The sequence below is a fragment of the Crocuta crocuta genome, unplaced genomic scaffold (assembly GCF_008692635.1).
Source record: "Crocuta crocuta isolate KB4526 unplaced genomic scaffold, BGI_CrCroc_1.0 scaffold26, whole genome shotgun sequence".
Lineage (NCBI taxonomy): Eukaryota > Metazoa > Chordata > Mammalia > Carnivora > Hyaenidae > Crocuta > Crocuta crocuta.
Window position 1 is genome coordinate 6,984,087 of NW_027532249.1, and position 17,755 is coordinate 7,001,841.

Genomic DNA, 17,755 nt, shown 5'->3' on the forward strand with positions numbered 1-17,755 from the left:
TTAAAAAAGGCAGGAGGCCCAGTTAAATCTGAATTTCAGATAAACAACAAATCATTTCCAGGCTTATGCCCCAGGCAATATTTTTATTTGCTAAATCTATTGCTTGGCTTATTGCTTTCTTTTGTCACGCTTCGGTCTGCCATGTTGCTTCTTAGGGCAAGTGTACGAGGAGGGTGAAGAAGCAACAAGGAAAGAGGAGAAATTTTATGCCCTGTGTCCAGCCTTGGGATCACAGTTTCCTTCTTCTGCTGTCGAGATGCCGGAAAAGGGCTTGAGGGGCCTCCTGTGATATCCTCAAACCTTCAAGCCCAAGAACGTCCGCTTGGTCGTGTTTTCACAGACTTGGAATCTGACTGTACGGGGATGTGAGTTTGAAAGCCGGGTTCGCCGGCAAAGTGAAATTAAAGGGTCCTGGCGAACCGCAAAGTGAGGAAAAGCAGCCGCAGAGAAAGTGTGTCCATTCTCCCAGACCGCAAGCTTTCGTGAGCGGCTCTGGGCCTCTGCCCCACGGACGCATCGCCCACGCCCGGCGGCCGATTCTGTAACTCCATTCCACAGACATCAAGTGCAGATAACGGTCCCCTGTGGATCCTGGCGAACGGGAACAGAATGGGAGAGTGAGGAAAACAAGCTGGGAGAAGATGTTACGACTACCAAGGTTGAGAGCTAAAGTTAATGAGTGTTTACCGCATGCTAGGCATTAATTTACAGGAACTAAACGTGTTTATTCTTCATGATAATGCTATGAGGTGGATGCTAGTGTCATTATCCCTGTTACGGATGAGGAAACTGAGGCAGCCAAGATCAGGTCACTTAGTTACTTAAATGAAGTAGCTAATTAGTGAAGGACACAAACTGGGTCCAGAACCCTGTACACTAAACTACCTCTATTTCCTTGGGCGGCCTGAGTAGTCTGTGACAGCAGGGCGTGCGGAGAGGTCCCAGTTGCTGAGCTGTTGACATAAGCAAACCCACTCCCCTTGGAAGCTTCCAGAGATCAAGAGGGGCCTGCATGGACCCATGGCCGGCCATCTTCTCCGCTGAGCAGCCCCAGGAGCCCAGGCAGGATAGCCAGCCCAGGTTGATGAAATGATCAGGGAAAGCAAATGGGTTGTGAATAAATTATGAAACTGAAAGAATTACATAAGGATTGTGTGTAAGACAGAGCAAATGACAGGTTTCAGGTCAGACTTTAATCCAACTACACGAAGCTCATCTTTTTCCTCTTCTTTCTTCCCCCAAGGCCGCCTTCATTGCTCTCCTGCTCCAACATGTTCCAAATGTTGTCCTGAGCTCTGAGTTCTTGAGACGCTAATGAAGGACCACGATTAGGTAGCCTTAGCCTTTTGGTCCTTAGCAGGGTGACAGGGGTATCCCACAATCCCAGAAATCATCTCGACTGAAATGGCCGGTGAACTTAGGAAGAAAAGAACTCCACAAGGGCCAAGAACATCACGGTTCCTTTAAAAATCACTCTACATAACTCAGAAACCCCTAAGAATGTATGTTGATACCATCTTATTACAGAGGATAAAGGGCCCTGCTGGAAACAGATGGGCTCTGTCTGATTTCCTCTGATACCCTGAGCTAACAACAAAGAAAATTACTGAAGGTGGTAACACTCAAGTTAAATAGAACCCTTCAAAGTTCCAAAGAACTCGGTTTGGAAGGCAGCCTCTGAGTAATAAACCATAAATCTCACTGCAGGCATCCACATAGCTAGGAAAACTAGCTATGTCCAAGGCCTGTTCATCTAGAAAAGGATTCTTTTCTTCTCCAGATCCCTTGAATGAGTTTTCAGGTACAGATGATGGCTACAATTTATGCAGAAATTAGAAACTGTTAATGACTTAATCCCTCTGAACTCCTAATGAAGTTCTGCAATATTATTCTCTTTATACAGCTTAGCGAACGGAGGCCCACACAGCATAGGAGTCGCCACCCTGGTCCCCTGGCAGCCAGCTGTGTAATAAAATGAGATCTCAGATCCTGTCTTTGTACAAAACACCAGCTTAGTATTGACATTCAAGAAATCTGGAAGCTCGATGCCCAAAACGCTTTAAAGACGACCGCTAGACCTAGTTCTTTCTCCTTTGCAGTGATTTCTCTAAAAGGAAACAATCCAATCTGGAATGAAAACTTTCCCTTTATATGGCTTGTTTTCTAGCATTCAAAATCTGAGCAGGAATGGAGAGGTGGAAAGAGGTGTGTTCAGAACACTTTGATCATCATCCAGATTCATTATTTGCTTGGAAAGGGTGTCAGAGGTCACCTTTCAAACAGGCAGGTGCAGGGGTGCGTTTCAGGAAACCCTTCCCCTTCAGCCCCTCCATCCCCACCTCATATAACACGGTCCACGTTTATATCATGGATTCTGTGTTTGTATCCTTAGTGTTCTTTTTGGCAAGCGTCTGGTTGAGCTTTAAACAGAAGTGAATGCTGTGTGTGTGAGGAGGAACACTCTTGTCACCGGAACCGAGGCCAGCAAAGCCCTCCTGTGTGGGTTCTGTGGATCCTTACACCCCAAAACTCAGTATATCCAATACCCACTCAATACCACCCCGAAGCTCAGACAGCCCTTGTTTCCTCTGCTCTTCCCCAGCTTTCTCCCTGAATGCTGCCTGCCTCACTTCAACAGATAATTAAAATCTTTCTTACTTTTTCAATACTCTGTGGGGAAATTCCACTTTGAAATTCCCTTTTCCCTGTCATTTTTACTTTACAGTTGGGAGGACAGGGACGAGCTAGGAAACAGGCTCTCTCTCTCCCTCTCGCATTTTTAAAATGACGTGGAGAGTTTGGACATCCTCCCTACCCCCACCTCCCCTCTTTGATCCTAACCCTGATTCCTGGAGAATTATAGTTTTCTTTTGAATGCCTGCTGATTACCGCACGGGGTGGGAGCGGGACGGGCTGCCCAAGGAAGCGCCCCGGAGCCGACTCTAATCTCCGCGGAGCCCCAGCTGCTACCCGGTGTCCCGGGGAGACGCCGCGGTCCCGAGGAGGCCGGTCACGGAGCCCGCGGTGCGCCCGGCGCGGCGGGGGCGGCTCCACTCCGCCGGCCCGAGTTCGCTGGGGGACAACTTACTGTGCTCGCTGTGCGTCCACACTGCAAACTCCCAAGCGGGAGGGGGAGAAACAGCCCAGGCTGTGCAGTGTCCGAGAGTAGAGGCAACAAAAGAGAGGGGAGAGGGAGGGAAGGAGGGCGGGCGGGCTGAGACGCGGGCGTGCCCCCTCTCGCACCCCAGAGCGCCCCTCGGATGCCGATGGGGAGACCCTCCGGGGGCCGCGGCACCTCCTTGGGGCTCCCTCCGGCCCGCTGCTCAGACAGGTAGTTGGAGGGAAAAGAACAAAGCTCCCAGCGCAGGCGGGCGGCGGTCCCGGGGCGCCCCGGGGGCGGGGAAGGCAGAGGCCNCGTTCGCCGGCCCCGAGCTGCCCCAGCCTTCCCGGGTAAGTGAGCAATATTGTTTGCTTATAGTGCTGCCATTTTGAGCAATTCCGGGAGTCCTCAGCCCCCCGAGCCGCCCCGAGCCTCCCCTGCGGCCCCGAGCCCCAGTCCCCCGGGCGGCTGCTGTTCGGGGACAGGCGTTGGGCTGGGCGGGCTGCACGGGATGCGCTGCCCAGAGAAAGCGAGCTCAGGATTGCCCTCAGTTCGCTCCTGCCTCTGTTCTTTCCAGAGGCGGACTCCCAGCTGCTGCACTCTCATGTGACTCCAACATAAATAAGCAGACCAAAAAGCGGGGCGAGGGGTTCGCTGTCCAGCCAATTAAGGGAGTGGGGGTCAAGGACCTGGACTGAGTCCCGGGCAGGTCAGGGCGCTCCCAGCCCACAGGCTGGGAGCCTCAGACGCCTAGTGGGGCTTAATCCATCATGAGCCGAGAACTTGAATGTCTCTCTTGGAAGCAGTTGTATTTTTAGACATCCCTCCTTTGCTTTCCCCCATCCTCCATTCCTCAACCACGGAAAGACCAGCACCAGGCAGTCAATTGCGAGGGCAGCCAACCTCAACTGCCAAGTTTGTTTCCCTTCATTATGTATGAAGAAGAGCCTCAAAGGTGGGTCTTCCTTGCCATCTGACTTTTGTCAGTATTTTGCGTCAGATGGCAATACATTATAATGGAGTTCAGCCTTCAACAGAGCTGGAGGAATAACAAACTAGGGAGTTAATTACTAGCTATTAAACTAATTTTAAAGATCTGTAAACGATTGTTGAAATCCATTCCAATTTTCCTTGCATTCTGTCTACCCAAAGCCAAAGCTGCCTTACTGAGGAGAAAAACATGTGGATACCTTCTTTCCCAAAGATGCTCACCATCCTGGTGCACCTTAGCAATGCCCAACAAAATGTTAGCCCTTCTCTCCCCTCCGGGAGCCACCGTGCCAACTGAGTCTAGGTTTGTTTCTAAAATGTCTGGCTCCTAAATCCTTAAAATAACCGCAGATCTCCAGATTATTGCATTAAAGATGCTATAGTCTAGGGATCACTTAAAACAGCAGTCTCTATGTTACAACTACACAATAAATGTGCTTATTTTGGGGGATGACAGATGAACAGTAGCTACTCTTTTTTTTTTTTTTTTACAATCTGTTTGTACTTAACTGGTGCAGCCTCTTTTTAAAACAAAATTGTAAAGGCTTCTGGATGCATTCTCCCTACGAACCCCTCTAACCTACCTAGTATTTCTCTTTACTGAAAACCAACTAGGTTCCAAGGAGACATTGATTTGCAAACAGTGTAAAGAGCTGATTACCATTTGCTTTTCCACCAGTGGAGAAAAGATTTTGCCTCTATTGATGTAATGGAGGGGATCAAGGGCCAAAGCTCTTTACCCAGTCTCCAATTAAAAGCAGAATTCTTCCTAAGTAATCCCACATTTTCAAAGGGTAATTTACTCAAAAACATGAATTATTTCATAAAGGATAAAATACCAAAAGGCTTGCGAGTGATATCTGAGCCTTTCAAATTCATACAATGCCCTTAATTTTAGCATCTCTGTTACTGGAGGGAGCACAACCAATGGAATAGAAAATGTTTTACTCTGGGGATCCAGCAGGATTGAAATTTTTAGAAGCTCACAGATATCCGCAAGGACACATCTGTGCATTTACCTACCCAGGCTTTATTATAAACAACCAAACTTCCTATAGGATAGACCGTGGATTGTTGCCGTCTCCCTTCCTAAACATGACCTCATGAGAGAAGGATGAAGAAAACAGCTCTCACTTGGGGAGAGGTCACTCTACAAATCATCGTTATTATGGAGACTGCTATACCTAGTTAATTGCCTACTCATTTGAATATTGGGAATCGGAAGAGTGCTGTTGGCACATTCATAAGAGGTCCGAAAGCTATTATGGCAGAGTGGCTATTTTTTTTCTTTTTAAGATTATAATTTTCCCATAGGAGGAAAAAAAAAAAGATCTTTCTCTTAGAGATTCGAGGGGACTTTTCAAATTCCCTGATGAGATTTAGCACATGATACCTTTAAGGGAGTTCCTCTGAGGGAGGAGAGGAGGCCAGAAGGAAGAGCTCAGTTACATAACCAGTTACCTAAAACTAAATATTCCACCCCAAGAAGCTGTCCAGATGTTGCAAAAAAAAAAAAAAAAAGCAACGAGGAAAAGGCTGCTTGCCTTTCTCTGTGGGAACAGCAAGAGGTAGGAGACAACTTTGTGAAGGGATTTATTGTCAGAGGTTTGACGTAGGTCTGGTGTTCTCCCCACAATGCGCTCTCCATTAATTATCTGCAGTACATAAGCCACCTACCTACCAGTATGTGACCTTCCATTTTCATACAGTGATGAAAATTGCTTTTGTCTTTATAAAACAGTAACTTCTGTGACTGTTTTAGTGACTTTGGACTAAACATTGACAAATTCCTCTGCTTAGAGACTTGAACCTCCTGAACCGCTCCCTTGGGCAAGCTGCCGATTCCCACAGGACAAAGGGAAAGGCTTTTGCCAGGAAAGTCCTCAACCACCTCGTTGAGCCCCCGCATCTAGTTTCTACTAATGGTCAGCTCTCCAGCTGCCGGCTGGGAGGGTTTGAAACGAGTGTTGCTGGAGTATCACCTACAGAGGGTGTGGAATGGGGGGAGGGCGGGGGGGGGGGGAGGCGTTCNCTCCTATCAGTGATTGCTACAGCGTTTCCGGGCCCTAATCCATCTGCCCCACCCCCTGGCCTGTGCATTCGCGCTCCGGTCAGTGGACAGCCCTGGGCTGAGGGGTACACATGTGATGAGACCTGGGAGCGGGAAAGTCGCAGCGCGTGGGATGTTGCTGCAGCCAAGCCTATACCCTCTGACTGTCTTCCTCTGCTTTGCAGCAGGAGGAGGTGACGGAGCAGTTAGTGGGCAGTTGGCGCCCCCCACTACTCAAGCCTCCGCCCCAGAGACTTGCCCCGCACGGCACCGGCTCACCATGATCGCCACCGGTGGCCTACTGAGGATTTCCGCCAGAAAGCAAGATCCCCTCCGTCCCCCAAGCCAGGTCCCCAAACGCAAACGGAAAGCTAAGAAAAGGCGCAAGAACGACGTGGTGGTGGTGAAAGGCAAGCTAAAGCTGTGCTCCATCTCGGGGCTCATCGCCCTCTGCGGGATCCTGGTGCTGCTGGTGGGCATAGCCATGGCGGTGGTGGGCTACTGGCCCAAGGCCAACGGGGCCAGTAGGGAAGGGGGTAGGCAGCTGCCGCCCGCAGGCAGCGGCCACCGCGTCCCGACCGCGGCCAGTAGCAGCAGCGGCGGGAGCAAAAACCGGTCCAGGAGCCACCTGGGAGCCCCGGGGGCTGTCAACTCCAGTTCGGTGGGCGCGCCCCGAAGCACGCCCCCAGCGCGATCAGCCTCGCCTTCGTCCTCCTCCGCCTCCACGTCCGTGGGTTTCTTCTTCCGCGTCTTCTCCGGATACCTGCACTCTGACAAGCTCAAGGTCTTCGGGCCCCTCATCATGGGCATAGGCATCTTCCTCTTCATCTGCGCCAACGCGGTGCTCCACGAGAACCGAGACAAGAAGACCAAGATCATCAACCTGCGGGACCTCTACTCCACCGTCATCGACGTGCNCAAGCTGCCTCCCCCTCCCCGCCCCTGCGGCTGGAGGACTCGCCCCCCGCCAGGCCGGACTCGCCGAGCTCCCAGTCGGATGACCCTTCCTGCTGCAATAAGGGCTACAGTCCCCTGCGGGAGGCTGGCACCTCTTTGGAGTCAGTTGTGGAAGCAGTAGGCAGTAAAAGTCCAGACTGTGAGGCCGCCACGGCCCCGGGTGCGGAGCCGAGTCCCCCGGAGGATCCCGACCAAGGGCCATGTGAGGCCCAGCCACCTCAGCCGGTGCAGAGGCAGTTTACAAACAAGGAGAAACTCTTTATGATTTCCCGGTCTCATGCCATAGGGGTAGAGGATGGAGAACTGGAAAGTACTGGCATTTAGGGCAAGCGGGAGCAAGAGGGGGGAAAGGAGTGAGAAAATTGGGGAAATGCCCACTTGAATCGGCGAATTTAACATTTCCCTCTTTCCTTGTGGACTCATCCGAGGAAATCGTCCAATACCCAAAGAGCTGCAGAATGTTATCCTTGAATTGTGTCCACAAGATTCCTGTAGATAACTCCAAGCAAAATTTTTTTTTAAAAAAAAGCTAACTAGTCTTTTATGTCCGATGGTGATTGTACGTTCCATGAAAACCAAATGTATTAAAAAGTCAGCAATCTAGTTCATTAGATAAAATTCTCTTAATTTTCTTAGGATCAAAATAATATATTTTTGACAGTAACTGTGCACTTTACTCCAACTTCTCTCCCCCTTTCATGTCCGTACCCCTGTACTCTGCTGCTGGTTTTGTCCATAGCTGCTTGTGAATGACAAGCTTCCTTTCTCCTGTGCTTTTGGGGAGCATAGAAGGGACTGTCCGCAGCTCTTTCAGAACTGATCTTTCTAGAGGAAGTCAAAGCCAGAAGCAGGAGTATGTCAGGAGAGAGCACTTTCCTTGCCCCAACCCCACACTGCTCCAACAGCCCAAAGGCCTCTTTATTTTTTAAAAGGGTATTTACATTTTGCTACCAGGGTATCTGATGGAGAAGGGGAGGGGCAGCATCTAGATGGACTGTTACATTCCTAAGTTCACTATATCAAGTACACGATACTTTATTGAGTATTACCGCACCTGTATTGCAAATAGCGTTATTAAAAATCTTTTTTTAATAAAAGAAGTTTCCAAACAAACAATTAACCATAAAATTGCCTCATTTTGCTTTGGAACTAATGCTTCTAATACAGCAACCATTGAACAGTTCAGCTGGTAAAATCTGAAATATTTTGCTATGACACTATACTATGATTGTAGATGTCCGCCCCCAAAGTGCTCTGTGCTACCATGACTCCATCCATTTCCAGTATATTTTTAACTTTTAAATACAGGGTAGTATTGAACATTTGGGAGTTTCTCTTTCAAATAGAATGAAACATTAAATAAATAGTAATGTTCTATAATCCTTCTAGTTTACCTCAAAGTATTAATTTAAAGAGCACCAGACTTAATGGTCCCTTTTCATCCACTTGGATGTGGCCCTTGTGGGTTTTGATTTTAAGTTCATGATCTTGAATCCATGGCCTACATAGGCTAAAACAGTAATGTTTTAATAATTTGGGAGATTGTTCACCCTTGGTTTTATTAAGAGTCAACTAGTTACTCTTTAAGAACATTAGGCAATGTACCATTCCAAGGCCTCTTCCTTTGAATGTGGGAGCTGAAAATCTGCAGAATGATATTACTTTCTTTTGCCCATGTGGAAATGAGGCCATGTAGCCTCATTGTAGGAGCCTAAAATAGTGATTTCAAAGGAAAAAACAGCCAAAGATGTCATGTTTGGTCCCCTTGGTTGAAGCAGTGGGTCCGGTGGAAAGAATGCTCATTCTTGAATCCTCATTCAAGAGGGAGACTAGACCCCAGCGCTCAGCATTTGCTAGCTGGGTAACTTTTTGCACAGTCACAAACACTGAGTCTCAGTCATTCAATCTATGAAATGGGGATAATGAGACATACCTCATCTAGAAGTATGAGAGTGTGAGACGAGGTGTTATACGTACAGAGCAGAGTACCTGACTCACTAATTCGTGTGTACTCATTAATTTGTTCCTGTTATTATTATTATCATTATAATAAGTTGTCTGCATGCATCCTATAGAAGAGTCACCCTTCCTTCAACTTGAGCTCAAGAAAGCCTGGCTAAAATCTGGAATATCCACTTATTATCTGTATAACCTTAGGCAAATCATTAATCCCTCTGGGCTTCTGGTGGATGATATAATCTCTCTGATTGCCTTCAGCTCTCGAAGCATTACTTCAATTCAGGGTATTTGTTTTGTCCCAGATATAATCATATTTGTACATACAACTTTGCAAAGTGAATATACTTCATAAACTACCATTTAGCGTAACATTCTGTAATCAATTTGAAAGGACCTAATTTATTTCCAGATTGGATCTGCATTAAACTCTCTGGATTAATTTATTTGGCTCTTCTATATAGCATACATGAGCTTCCACTGGTAAGAGTGACAAGCAAGTATAATGATACCTCCAGGTAGTGTTAAATTTCAAGGGTCTCTATTGCTTTATCACACTTCCCTCAGATTTCTAATTTCCCTAGTTTCTCTTCTCCATCATCTTGCATATTGTTTAATACACTGAAAGAGTTTGATGGGCTGTTTTAAAGGGAAAACAGGGGTGTGTCTGGGTGGCTCAGTCGGTTAAGCGGCCGACTTTGGCTCAGGTCATGATCTCACCGTCCATGGGTTTAAGCCCCGCGTTGGGCTCTGTGCTAACAGCCCAGAGCCTGGAGCCTGCTTCAGATTCTGTGTCTCCCTCTCTCTCTGCTCCTCCTCCGTTCGCTCTCTGTCTCCATCTCTCAAAATAAAATAAAGACATAAAAAAATATTAAAGGGAAAACAGGGACGCCTGGGGGGCTGTCTGTTGAGCATCTGACTCTTGATTTCGGCCCAGGTCATGATCTCACCATTCGAGATCAAGCCTCAAGTCTGTCTCCACGCTAATTATGGAACCTGCTTGGGACTCTCTGCTCCGCCCTTCCTTGCTCGCTCGCTCTCTCTTTCTCTCTCTCTCTCTCTCAAAATAAATAAATAAAAATAAAATTTAAAAAAGGGAAAACAGGCTCCAGTTCTCTGAAATGCTGTTTCTAGTCCTCAGAAAATGTACTGTTAGACATTTAGCAAATAGTAAAGCCACTGCCTCTTAGTTTAACTAAACAGAGGTGGGCAGATTAACATTTATCCTTACAAACTTTAGAAAGTTCAGTCCAACCAATTGACTAGACTTAACAATGCTGATTGCCTGGTAATATAAAACAGGTTAAATGGACACTTGTCGCTCATATTGGTCTTGTGGACACAGGCTCCAAAATTAAATAACTTTAGGGCCGCCTGAGTTGAGCGTTTCACTTCAGCTCAGGTCATGATTTCAGCGGTGTGTGGGTTTGAGCCCTACATCTGGCTCTGTGCTGACAGCTCAGAGGCTGGAGCCTGCTATCTCTCCCTCTTTCTCTTAAAAATAGACATTAAGAAAAATTTTTAAAAAGAAATTAAATAATTTCAGCCAACTAATTTAGCTTAGTATTAAATCGCATCTATCTTAACCATTCAGCAATTTAACTGGCTCTTTTCTTTTCCCCCCTGAAGATAAAAAAGACTAAGCTCAGTTTTTCAAGTCTTGGGAGGCGCCCAGGCGTTCATCAGCCCTCAGAAGGAACCCTGTGCAATGATGACAATGGTCATTTTCAATCCTCCTTTTTGTAAGAGCGGAGATCTGCAATAATAATGCTAGACATTTACTCACTACTTCCGGTGGGCCACGTTCTGTTCTACATGCTTTGCATGTATTATCTCAATTACTCCTCACAGTAGCTCTGGTGAAGTAACATTATTATTCCCATTTTACAGAGAAAGACACTGAGGTCAGGATGGTGGACTCCTTGCCCAGGTTCAAACAGCTCATAAATGTTAGAGCCAGGATTTATACAGAGTTTTGAGAATGCTCTAGACCTGCTGGCAAATGTAGAACCGAAACTGGCATTTCTGGAGACCATCCAACTATCTTCCACCATCTTAGCTTCCTGCTAGATCTTGTCCCGGAAACTGTGCTTAGAGCCTTGTAGAGAAGCATTGGGATGCACGGCCACTTTAAGAGCTGGAATTTGCATTTAGGTCTTCAGGCTGGCATCAACAAAGCTCTTCTCTGTGTGACTTGCAGGGTTTGTTGTACCCAAATCAACAGGACTATTTGAAGGGATCTTAGAGATCATGGACTCCTTCCCCCTCTCTATTTATAAATGAGATCGCCAAGAATTAGAAAGATGACAATTTGTTCAAAGTCAAATAAAATAGTAGCAGGACTAGAAAGCTAAGATGGTTGTGATTGCAACCATGGGCATATGCATCGCCCCTCCTCTACCACCCAAAACTCTACCCTGTACTAACTAGCTGGGTGACAATGGACAAGCTGCTTAGCCTCTCTGTGCCTCAGTTTCCTTTGCCATACAATGGTAATAATAATGCTCCCTACCTCTAGGGGACTAGACTGAAGATTCGATGAATTACTATCCGTATAGAGCGTTTGCAGCAGGCGTGGCACATGGAGAGGTGTCTAAAAAAGTTTTATTTAAAATACAATTGAACTGTTAAGCAACATCATTTCGTATGACTTTCCTTTTTATTAATGGAATAATTTCAGGTTTAAAAATCTAAAGTTTAAGGCAACATAGCATAGGGGCTCAAAGTATGACTTGGAGGGTTACATAACACTTTACCTAGGTTTCCACATCAGTTAAAGGGGATAATAAATAGCATCGAACTCGTGGTATTAATTAATTAAGTGAGGGCTAGATACGCTAATGTACTCAACTCGGAACTACTCCTGGCACAAATAAACTTTCTTTCATTCACTGCGAACTACTGTGATGAAGGTAAAATACAGAAAGTTAGTAGGCTAAATTTAGTACTCAGTTGTTAAGGACAACCATAAACTCACTGTACTGAGAAGTCTTTATAGTTTGAGTGTATTAGAAAGAAAAAATAGACCTTAAGAAATGAGAATCCAGGCTGCTGCAAGGTTCCCAATAGAACGTGGAACTAATGAGAAGTAGGTGCCTCTCAGGGTCCCATCATCATAATATTATGTAACAACAAGTGTGAGCGCAAACTGCTTACGCAGCTGCACTAGGTCATGAGTATTGCTTTTCCAATACAGGTTCCATCAGAAAGGGCAAGTTAGCCATGCAGTCTGGGCCCCTTTCTGCCAGAGGAGTTCCCTACGTGGCCAGGTGCCTGTTCATCTATTTACATTTCTAGACACATTGTTTTCCACACTAGTTTTCTCTTCCATCATTTTAGGTTCGTCCTCAAGATGCAGTTTTGAAATTCTCCTTTTGGGTTAAAGAACTTTTTTTTAAGCCCTCCAACAACATAAGATTAGAACAAACTAAGTCTATGAATTTGTATTTGGTCAGGATAGCACTTTTGGCAAGATACGAAAATACATTGTACGGTCAAGTAAAGGATAGGGTTGATATTTGTGGAGCTTGTTTTTGGTAGACCCGGACTATTTATTTTGTATTTTTTGGCTAAAAATCATTGGGTGAATATTTAGACTAAGTTTTTGAATGACTAACTCTGAAAAACATTTTGAGACTTTTTTTTTTCCAGGGAAATCATCTTTGAGGTCTTTTCCTTCAAAAAGGAATGAATCTCCTTAAAAGGATGGCAGATTGTATGTTTTTTTCTATTAAGTCACCACAAATTGGTGGACCTATTTGCATTAACAACTTGAGTCAAACACTGCCTCTCACTCTCCTAAACCAGATGAACCCCCTATTCTGTGTGTCATCTATTTCTTTATGACGTCAGAGAAGCCCTGGGCTGGTGTTGGGTCTATATATGGTCATGAACCACAGTAGGAATTATAAAGCCTTCCATCCTGGGAATTTAGCCTTCACCACTGAGCTGGGGGCACATTAGGGTTTCTACCATCTGAAATACATTTATTCAACTTTAAACTGACCCCCAATCTTTGGCCCATCAATAATGCTAGCCTGTGATCTGGCCCTGCGTGACAAACAGGACGTTTGGCCGATTCATTGCTAAGATAACAGACTTTGTTTTGTTTTATTTTGTTTTTTGCTCACGATGTTGCCAAAGACTAAAAAAGCTTATGCAGATTCACCTGGAATATCATGAAACATGTGTCTGTCACAATAACCTGTGAGGCTTACCTTTGCTTCCGACACCGCATTGCGAATCAGACTCAGGAAGGGCAGGATGCTTGACTGTCAATCACCTGGGAAGAAAATGGGGAGTAAACAGGGAGGTGGCAGAAAAAGAGAATCCTGGGGGCCCCTGGGTGGCTCAGTTGGTTAAGTGTCCGACTTAGGCTCAGGGTATGATCTCACAGTTCATGGGTTTGGGCCCTGCGTTGGGCTCTGTGCTGACAGCTCAGAGCCTGGAGCCTGCTTCGGATTCTGTGTCTCCCTCTCTCTCTGACCCTCCGCTGCTCATGCTGTCTCTCTCTCTCTCTCAAAAATAAATAAAAGATTAAAAAAAAAAAAAGAAAAAGAGAATCCTGTGAAAACAGAAAAAAAGATGAAGTTAGAGTCCTATGAAAGCTTTTTGTTTCACAAATGAGCATGTGGTCTTTTGGCTCAGAGATCATTTGTTTGTAGACAAGTGTCTTAACCTGAAACATTACAATAACTTTTATTCCTTGGAAAATCTTTCAGCAAATGCAGAGTTGGACATTAATTTGCATATTTTTCAGTATTTAAGAAATTCAACATAACATTGTGCTATTGACAAAAATCCACTTGATTTTAAGAACTGCTAACATCTAAACATGTTTAATAGTGGGAAAGAAACTTATGGGCAGATTTACAAGGAATTGCATTTATGTTGAAAAACCTGAATATCTTTATGTCTATACTGTCAAAGAAAGAAAATATGTCAGGTGTTAGTTGTAATGGTGTATTAGGTCAACTGAAGCAAAGGAGGCCAAAAAAACCGCTTTGTCTTAGTGTAGGACTTTGGCCATGACTTTGTTTTACAATTGCCTCATCATTCCATTTTGTACAGACATAACTTACAAGAAAATAATTTCACTTGTAGGAGTAAACAGCTTTGTCTGAAGCAGCTGCCCTTTCAGAAAAATACACCATTCATTTTGGGTTAAATTGTTTTATTCCTTTTTCAAGATCCATTTTTAACTGCCTATCATAAGTCAGGCAGGTGCTGTGCTAGGTGGAAAGGATTAAACCTTATAAAACATGGTTCCGGACCACAGAATCTTGTAGATCTCCCTGACACAGGTGCATAACCAATCATTTCAATACAATGTGAATGTCACAAGAAGGTTATGATGTGGACCCTAGAGCTGAATCTCGAGACATGAAGAAAATGTCAGCTGGGTTCACAAAGGTGGGAAACAGTGGAATCAGCCTGAGCAGCTATATGGATGCAAAACGGAATTCAGCAAGTGAGATTTTCATAAGATAACTTTATACTTGACTTTTCCCCCAGAATCCCCACTACCTCGGAGTGAATATTCATTTTGAAAAACAAAACAAAAAACAACAAAACCCGTATCTATCTATCTGTCCACCCATCTATCTCCTTGTATAAGTATCAGAAACATACTTGGAATTAAGATGAAAGTCATTTGGGCGTTAAAATACTCAAAATGTATACTCTTTACTGTTAGATATTTAACTGCTCCCCATTTATAACTGACTTCAACTGGCAAGAATTCTTTACTGAGAAGTATCAGTACATGGATGAATAAACCATATTCTCATTGGACCTACAACATCTTTATGAGCAAGAATGATTTTTGCTGAATTATATGCTTTAAAACAACAGTTTAACTTAAATGGCCAAGTGCTGGAAATCATTCCTTGAGATGTAGTGTTATAAAGAGATAAAGCTGGGTGGGGAATCTGCTACTTGGTAATGCTTTGTATGTTTCCGGTGTGGTGGATAATGTTGCATTGATCCATGGGCTGTGAGGATTGGAAAGAGAATAAACCTGAGGATATTTTAGCAAGCTACGGGACATTTTTACAGAATCTAGACATGATAACTGAATTATTTCCACATCAATTTGCAACATCATTTCTATCAGATCACAAATAATTTATCTTTGTTAATAAAGCATCCCATCCTGCTTTTTTTCCCCCTCACGCCCATGTTCCTAAGCAAAAGTAAAGATCATTTCAGGCCTAGTTATCCTTTTGCAAATGTGTACAAGATACATACAAGCATTCTTTACAAACTGCACCAAAAGGCTGTTTTCTAATTTTGAAACAGGCAATCAATAAAAAAAATTTTTTAATGTTTATTTTTGAGAGAGAGAGAGAGAGAGTGTGTGGGTGGGGATGGGGGAGGAGCAGAGAGCAAGGAAGACAAAGAATCCCAAGCAGGATCCAGGCTCTGAGTTGTCAGCACAGAGCTGGACACAGGGATTGAACCCACAAACCGTGAGATCATGACCTGAGCCGAAGTCGGCCGCTTAACCGACTGAGCCACCCAGGTACCCCTAAACAAGCAATCATTTTGGGATAGTTATTGAAACCAGATTCAGTCAGAATTGTGTTTTGGTACTGTATAAATGCAGCATTAATACTTCATTTACTCACAAAGCTTCCAATTAAAAGATACTTCCCCCCCTCAATAAATCTACTTTTCAATACAAATATTCCCTTATAGTAAAAAAAAAATTGTATTCTTCTGGTGTTTTGAATTCCCCACATGTTGTTTTCTCTAAGATCTTGTCAGTGCTTCAAACAGTGAAGGCAAAAATATAAAACGTGTTTATTCTTTTTTCTAATCCACCCAAGTGAGAATTTTGCCAAAGCACTTTCCATTGCATATAAAGTTCAACAGATACTATCAATTGCAGTTTTATTGTCACAGCCGCCAAATAAATCTTTCATAGAAGATATATTTATGGGTAAGAGGCTTATGATTTGGAAATACTGATAGATAAAAGTACTATGGTTAATACAGCATGGTAAATGATGTCAGGAAGCAAATTGAATTCTTGATAGAGCAAGAAAATTCAAAAGACTAATTTGGTGACCTAACTGCTAATCCTTCGGCTTATATAACCACACGTCTCAATGTGTTTAGAGCATAAAATATGACCTCAGTGCTTGTGCCCTTGATTGTACAATTTCTTCCACTTGTATTCCTAATTTCATTTCAGTTTCATGCCTGAGAACGTTTCTTGATTTAGTAGTCTTGCTTACTTGGGATTACTACTTTAGAAAAAAAAATGAATGCATTTATAATCATAGTAGTAGTAGTAATAATAGTAACAACAACAGTGGACTTAAAGAAGACCAAAAAATATTTTGAATACTTTACTAATACTATAGTAATTGTTTGCACCCGATTTTTTATATCTTCTCAAATAGAGAGTAAATTGGACAATATCTTCTTGAAACACGTGTTGCCAAAAAGCCAAAACACAATGAAAATGTGTGTCTGTAGCCTCCTCATTTCTTAAATTCCGTGAACGTTGGACACTACAGAACTATTTTTACAGTGTGCTCTACATCGGAATATGGGAGTGAATGCTTTCCTTTATCACAAAGCAAAAGAAAAGGAAATTTAATGCTATAACTGCTTTTTGAAGAATGCCAGCTTTGATGAAGTCAATGGCAGTTAAATATAACACTTACAAATAAAATGAACAGAGCATCTGGCTAGCCTGTAAGTATGAATCATCTCCAACGGAAATAACGAGTAATAGTAAAATAAATAAATAAATAAATAAATAAATAAATAAATAAATAAAGTGATCTGAAACCAAACAAACAAAAACTTATTTCAGACATGATTGGAGCCATGAGTAAAAACAATCCAAGTTGACGTGTAGCAATTTCTACTGCGACATAAGTTTAGAAAATTATTTAGTGATTGTATAAATGTGACATGCCTGGAACGTGTTAATTAAACTGGTTTACACAATGGTTGAGATGTAGAATTATTTAGCCATGCTCCCATAGCCATGCACAAGGCAATTGTAGGTTCCAATTCCCCAAGGCCATTTTGGGATCGTGACCCCGGAGCTGGTGGTTGAAGGCAGGACCTTTTCTACCCGTTTGAAAATGAAGAGGTCCTAGGACTGTCGCAGGGGCGCCTCATTCTTTGATTTCATTTACGCGTGTCAGGAAGAACAACTTGGGTGGCAAGCCCAGTATCACTTAGCATGCTGAATTATGGCAGGACAGCAGTAAGATATTTGGTGGGCGTCCAGCCATTATATCTTTTGATTCATAAGCACTCCATAAAAAATCTTTAAGGACAGAGAGGAAAGGAGAGATTGTTGAGAAGATGAGCCAGAGGAACTGTTAAAATCTGGACCATCTTTACCATAATGTCCTGAAACTGATTATGAATGCCTGAGGCTGATGTCCAGATCTTGGCCTGGCATTACAGATTTGGGAATCAGGTTGTTGAAATAAAAACTGAGATCGATAATGGAAGCATTAAGTGGAAGGATACCTGGGATTTTGAGTTGCAAAAGTTACAGACCAGAGGCCATCTCAGATGTGTGCGTGCATCAGTAAACTTACAGCAACACAAAGCAAGGTCATCTTTGCAACGCACTCCTTTGCTTGGAGGTCTATGAAAAATCACCTGGTAAGAAAGTGTGGCACAGTCAGAAAACCCTTGCTTCGAGCAGATCGTCATTCTCTGACAGA

The 17,755-nt window shown here is 43.9% G+C and overlaps 1 protein-coding gene across 1 annotated transcript; it reads left to right on the forward strand.

Moving 5' to 3' along the window:
* Nucleotides 1–6,340: 6,340 nt before the first annotated feature.
* On the forward strand, nt 6,341–8,162 carry TMEM200C (transmembrane protein 200C). The gene is made up of 2 exons (XM_077778269.1): nt 6,341–7,053; nt 7,095–8,162. Exons 1-2 carry the CDS (start codon nt 6,421–6,423, stop codon nt 7,419–7,421), a joined length of 960 nt encoding a protein of 319 aa, XP_077634395.1. The 5' UTR covers nt 6,341–6,420; the 3' UTR covers nt 7,422–8,162.
* The last annotated feature ends 9,593 nt before the right edge of the window (nt 8,163–17,755 follow it).

What these genes read in the sequence shown, in the direction of transcription:
- TMEM200C (XM_077778269.1), top strand. Translation starts at nt 6,421, where the DNA reads ATGATCGCCACCGGTGGCCTACTGAGGATTTCCGCCAGAAAGCAAGAT.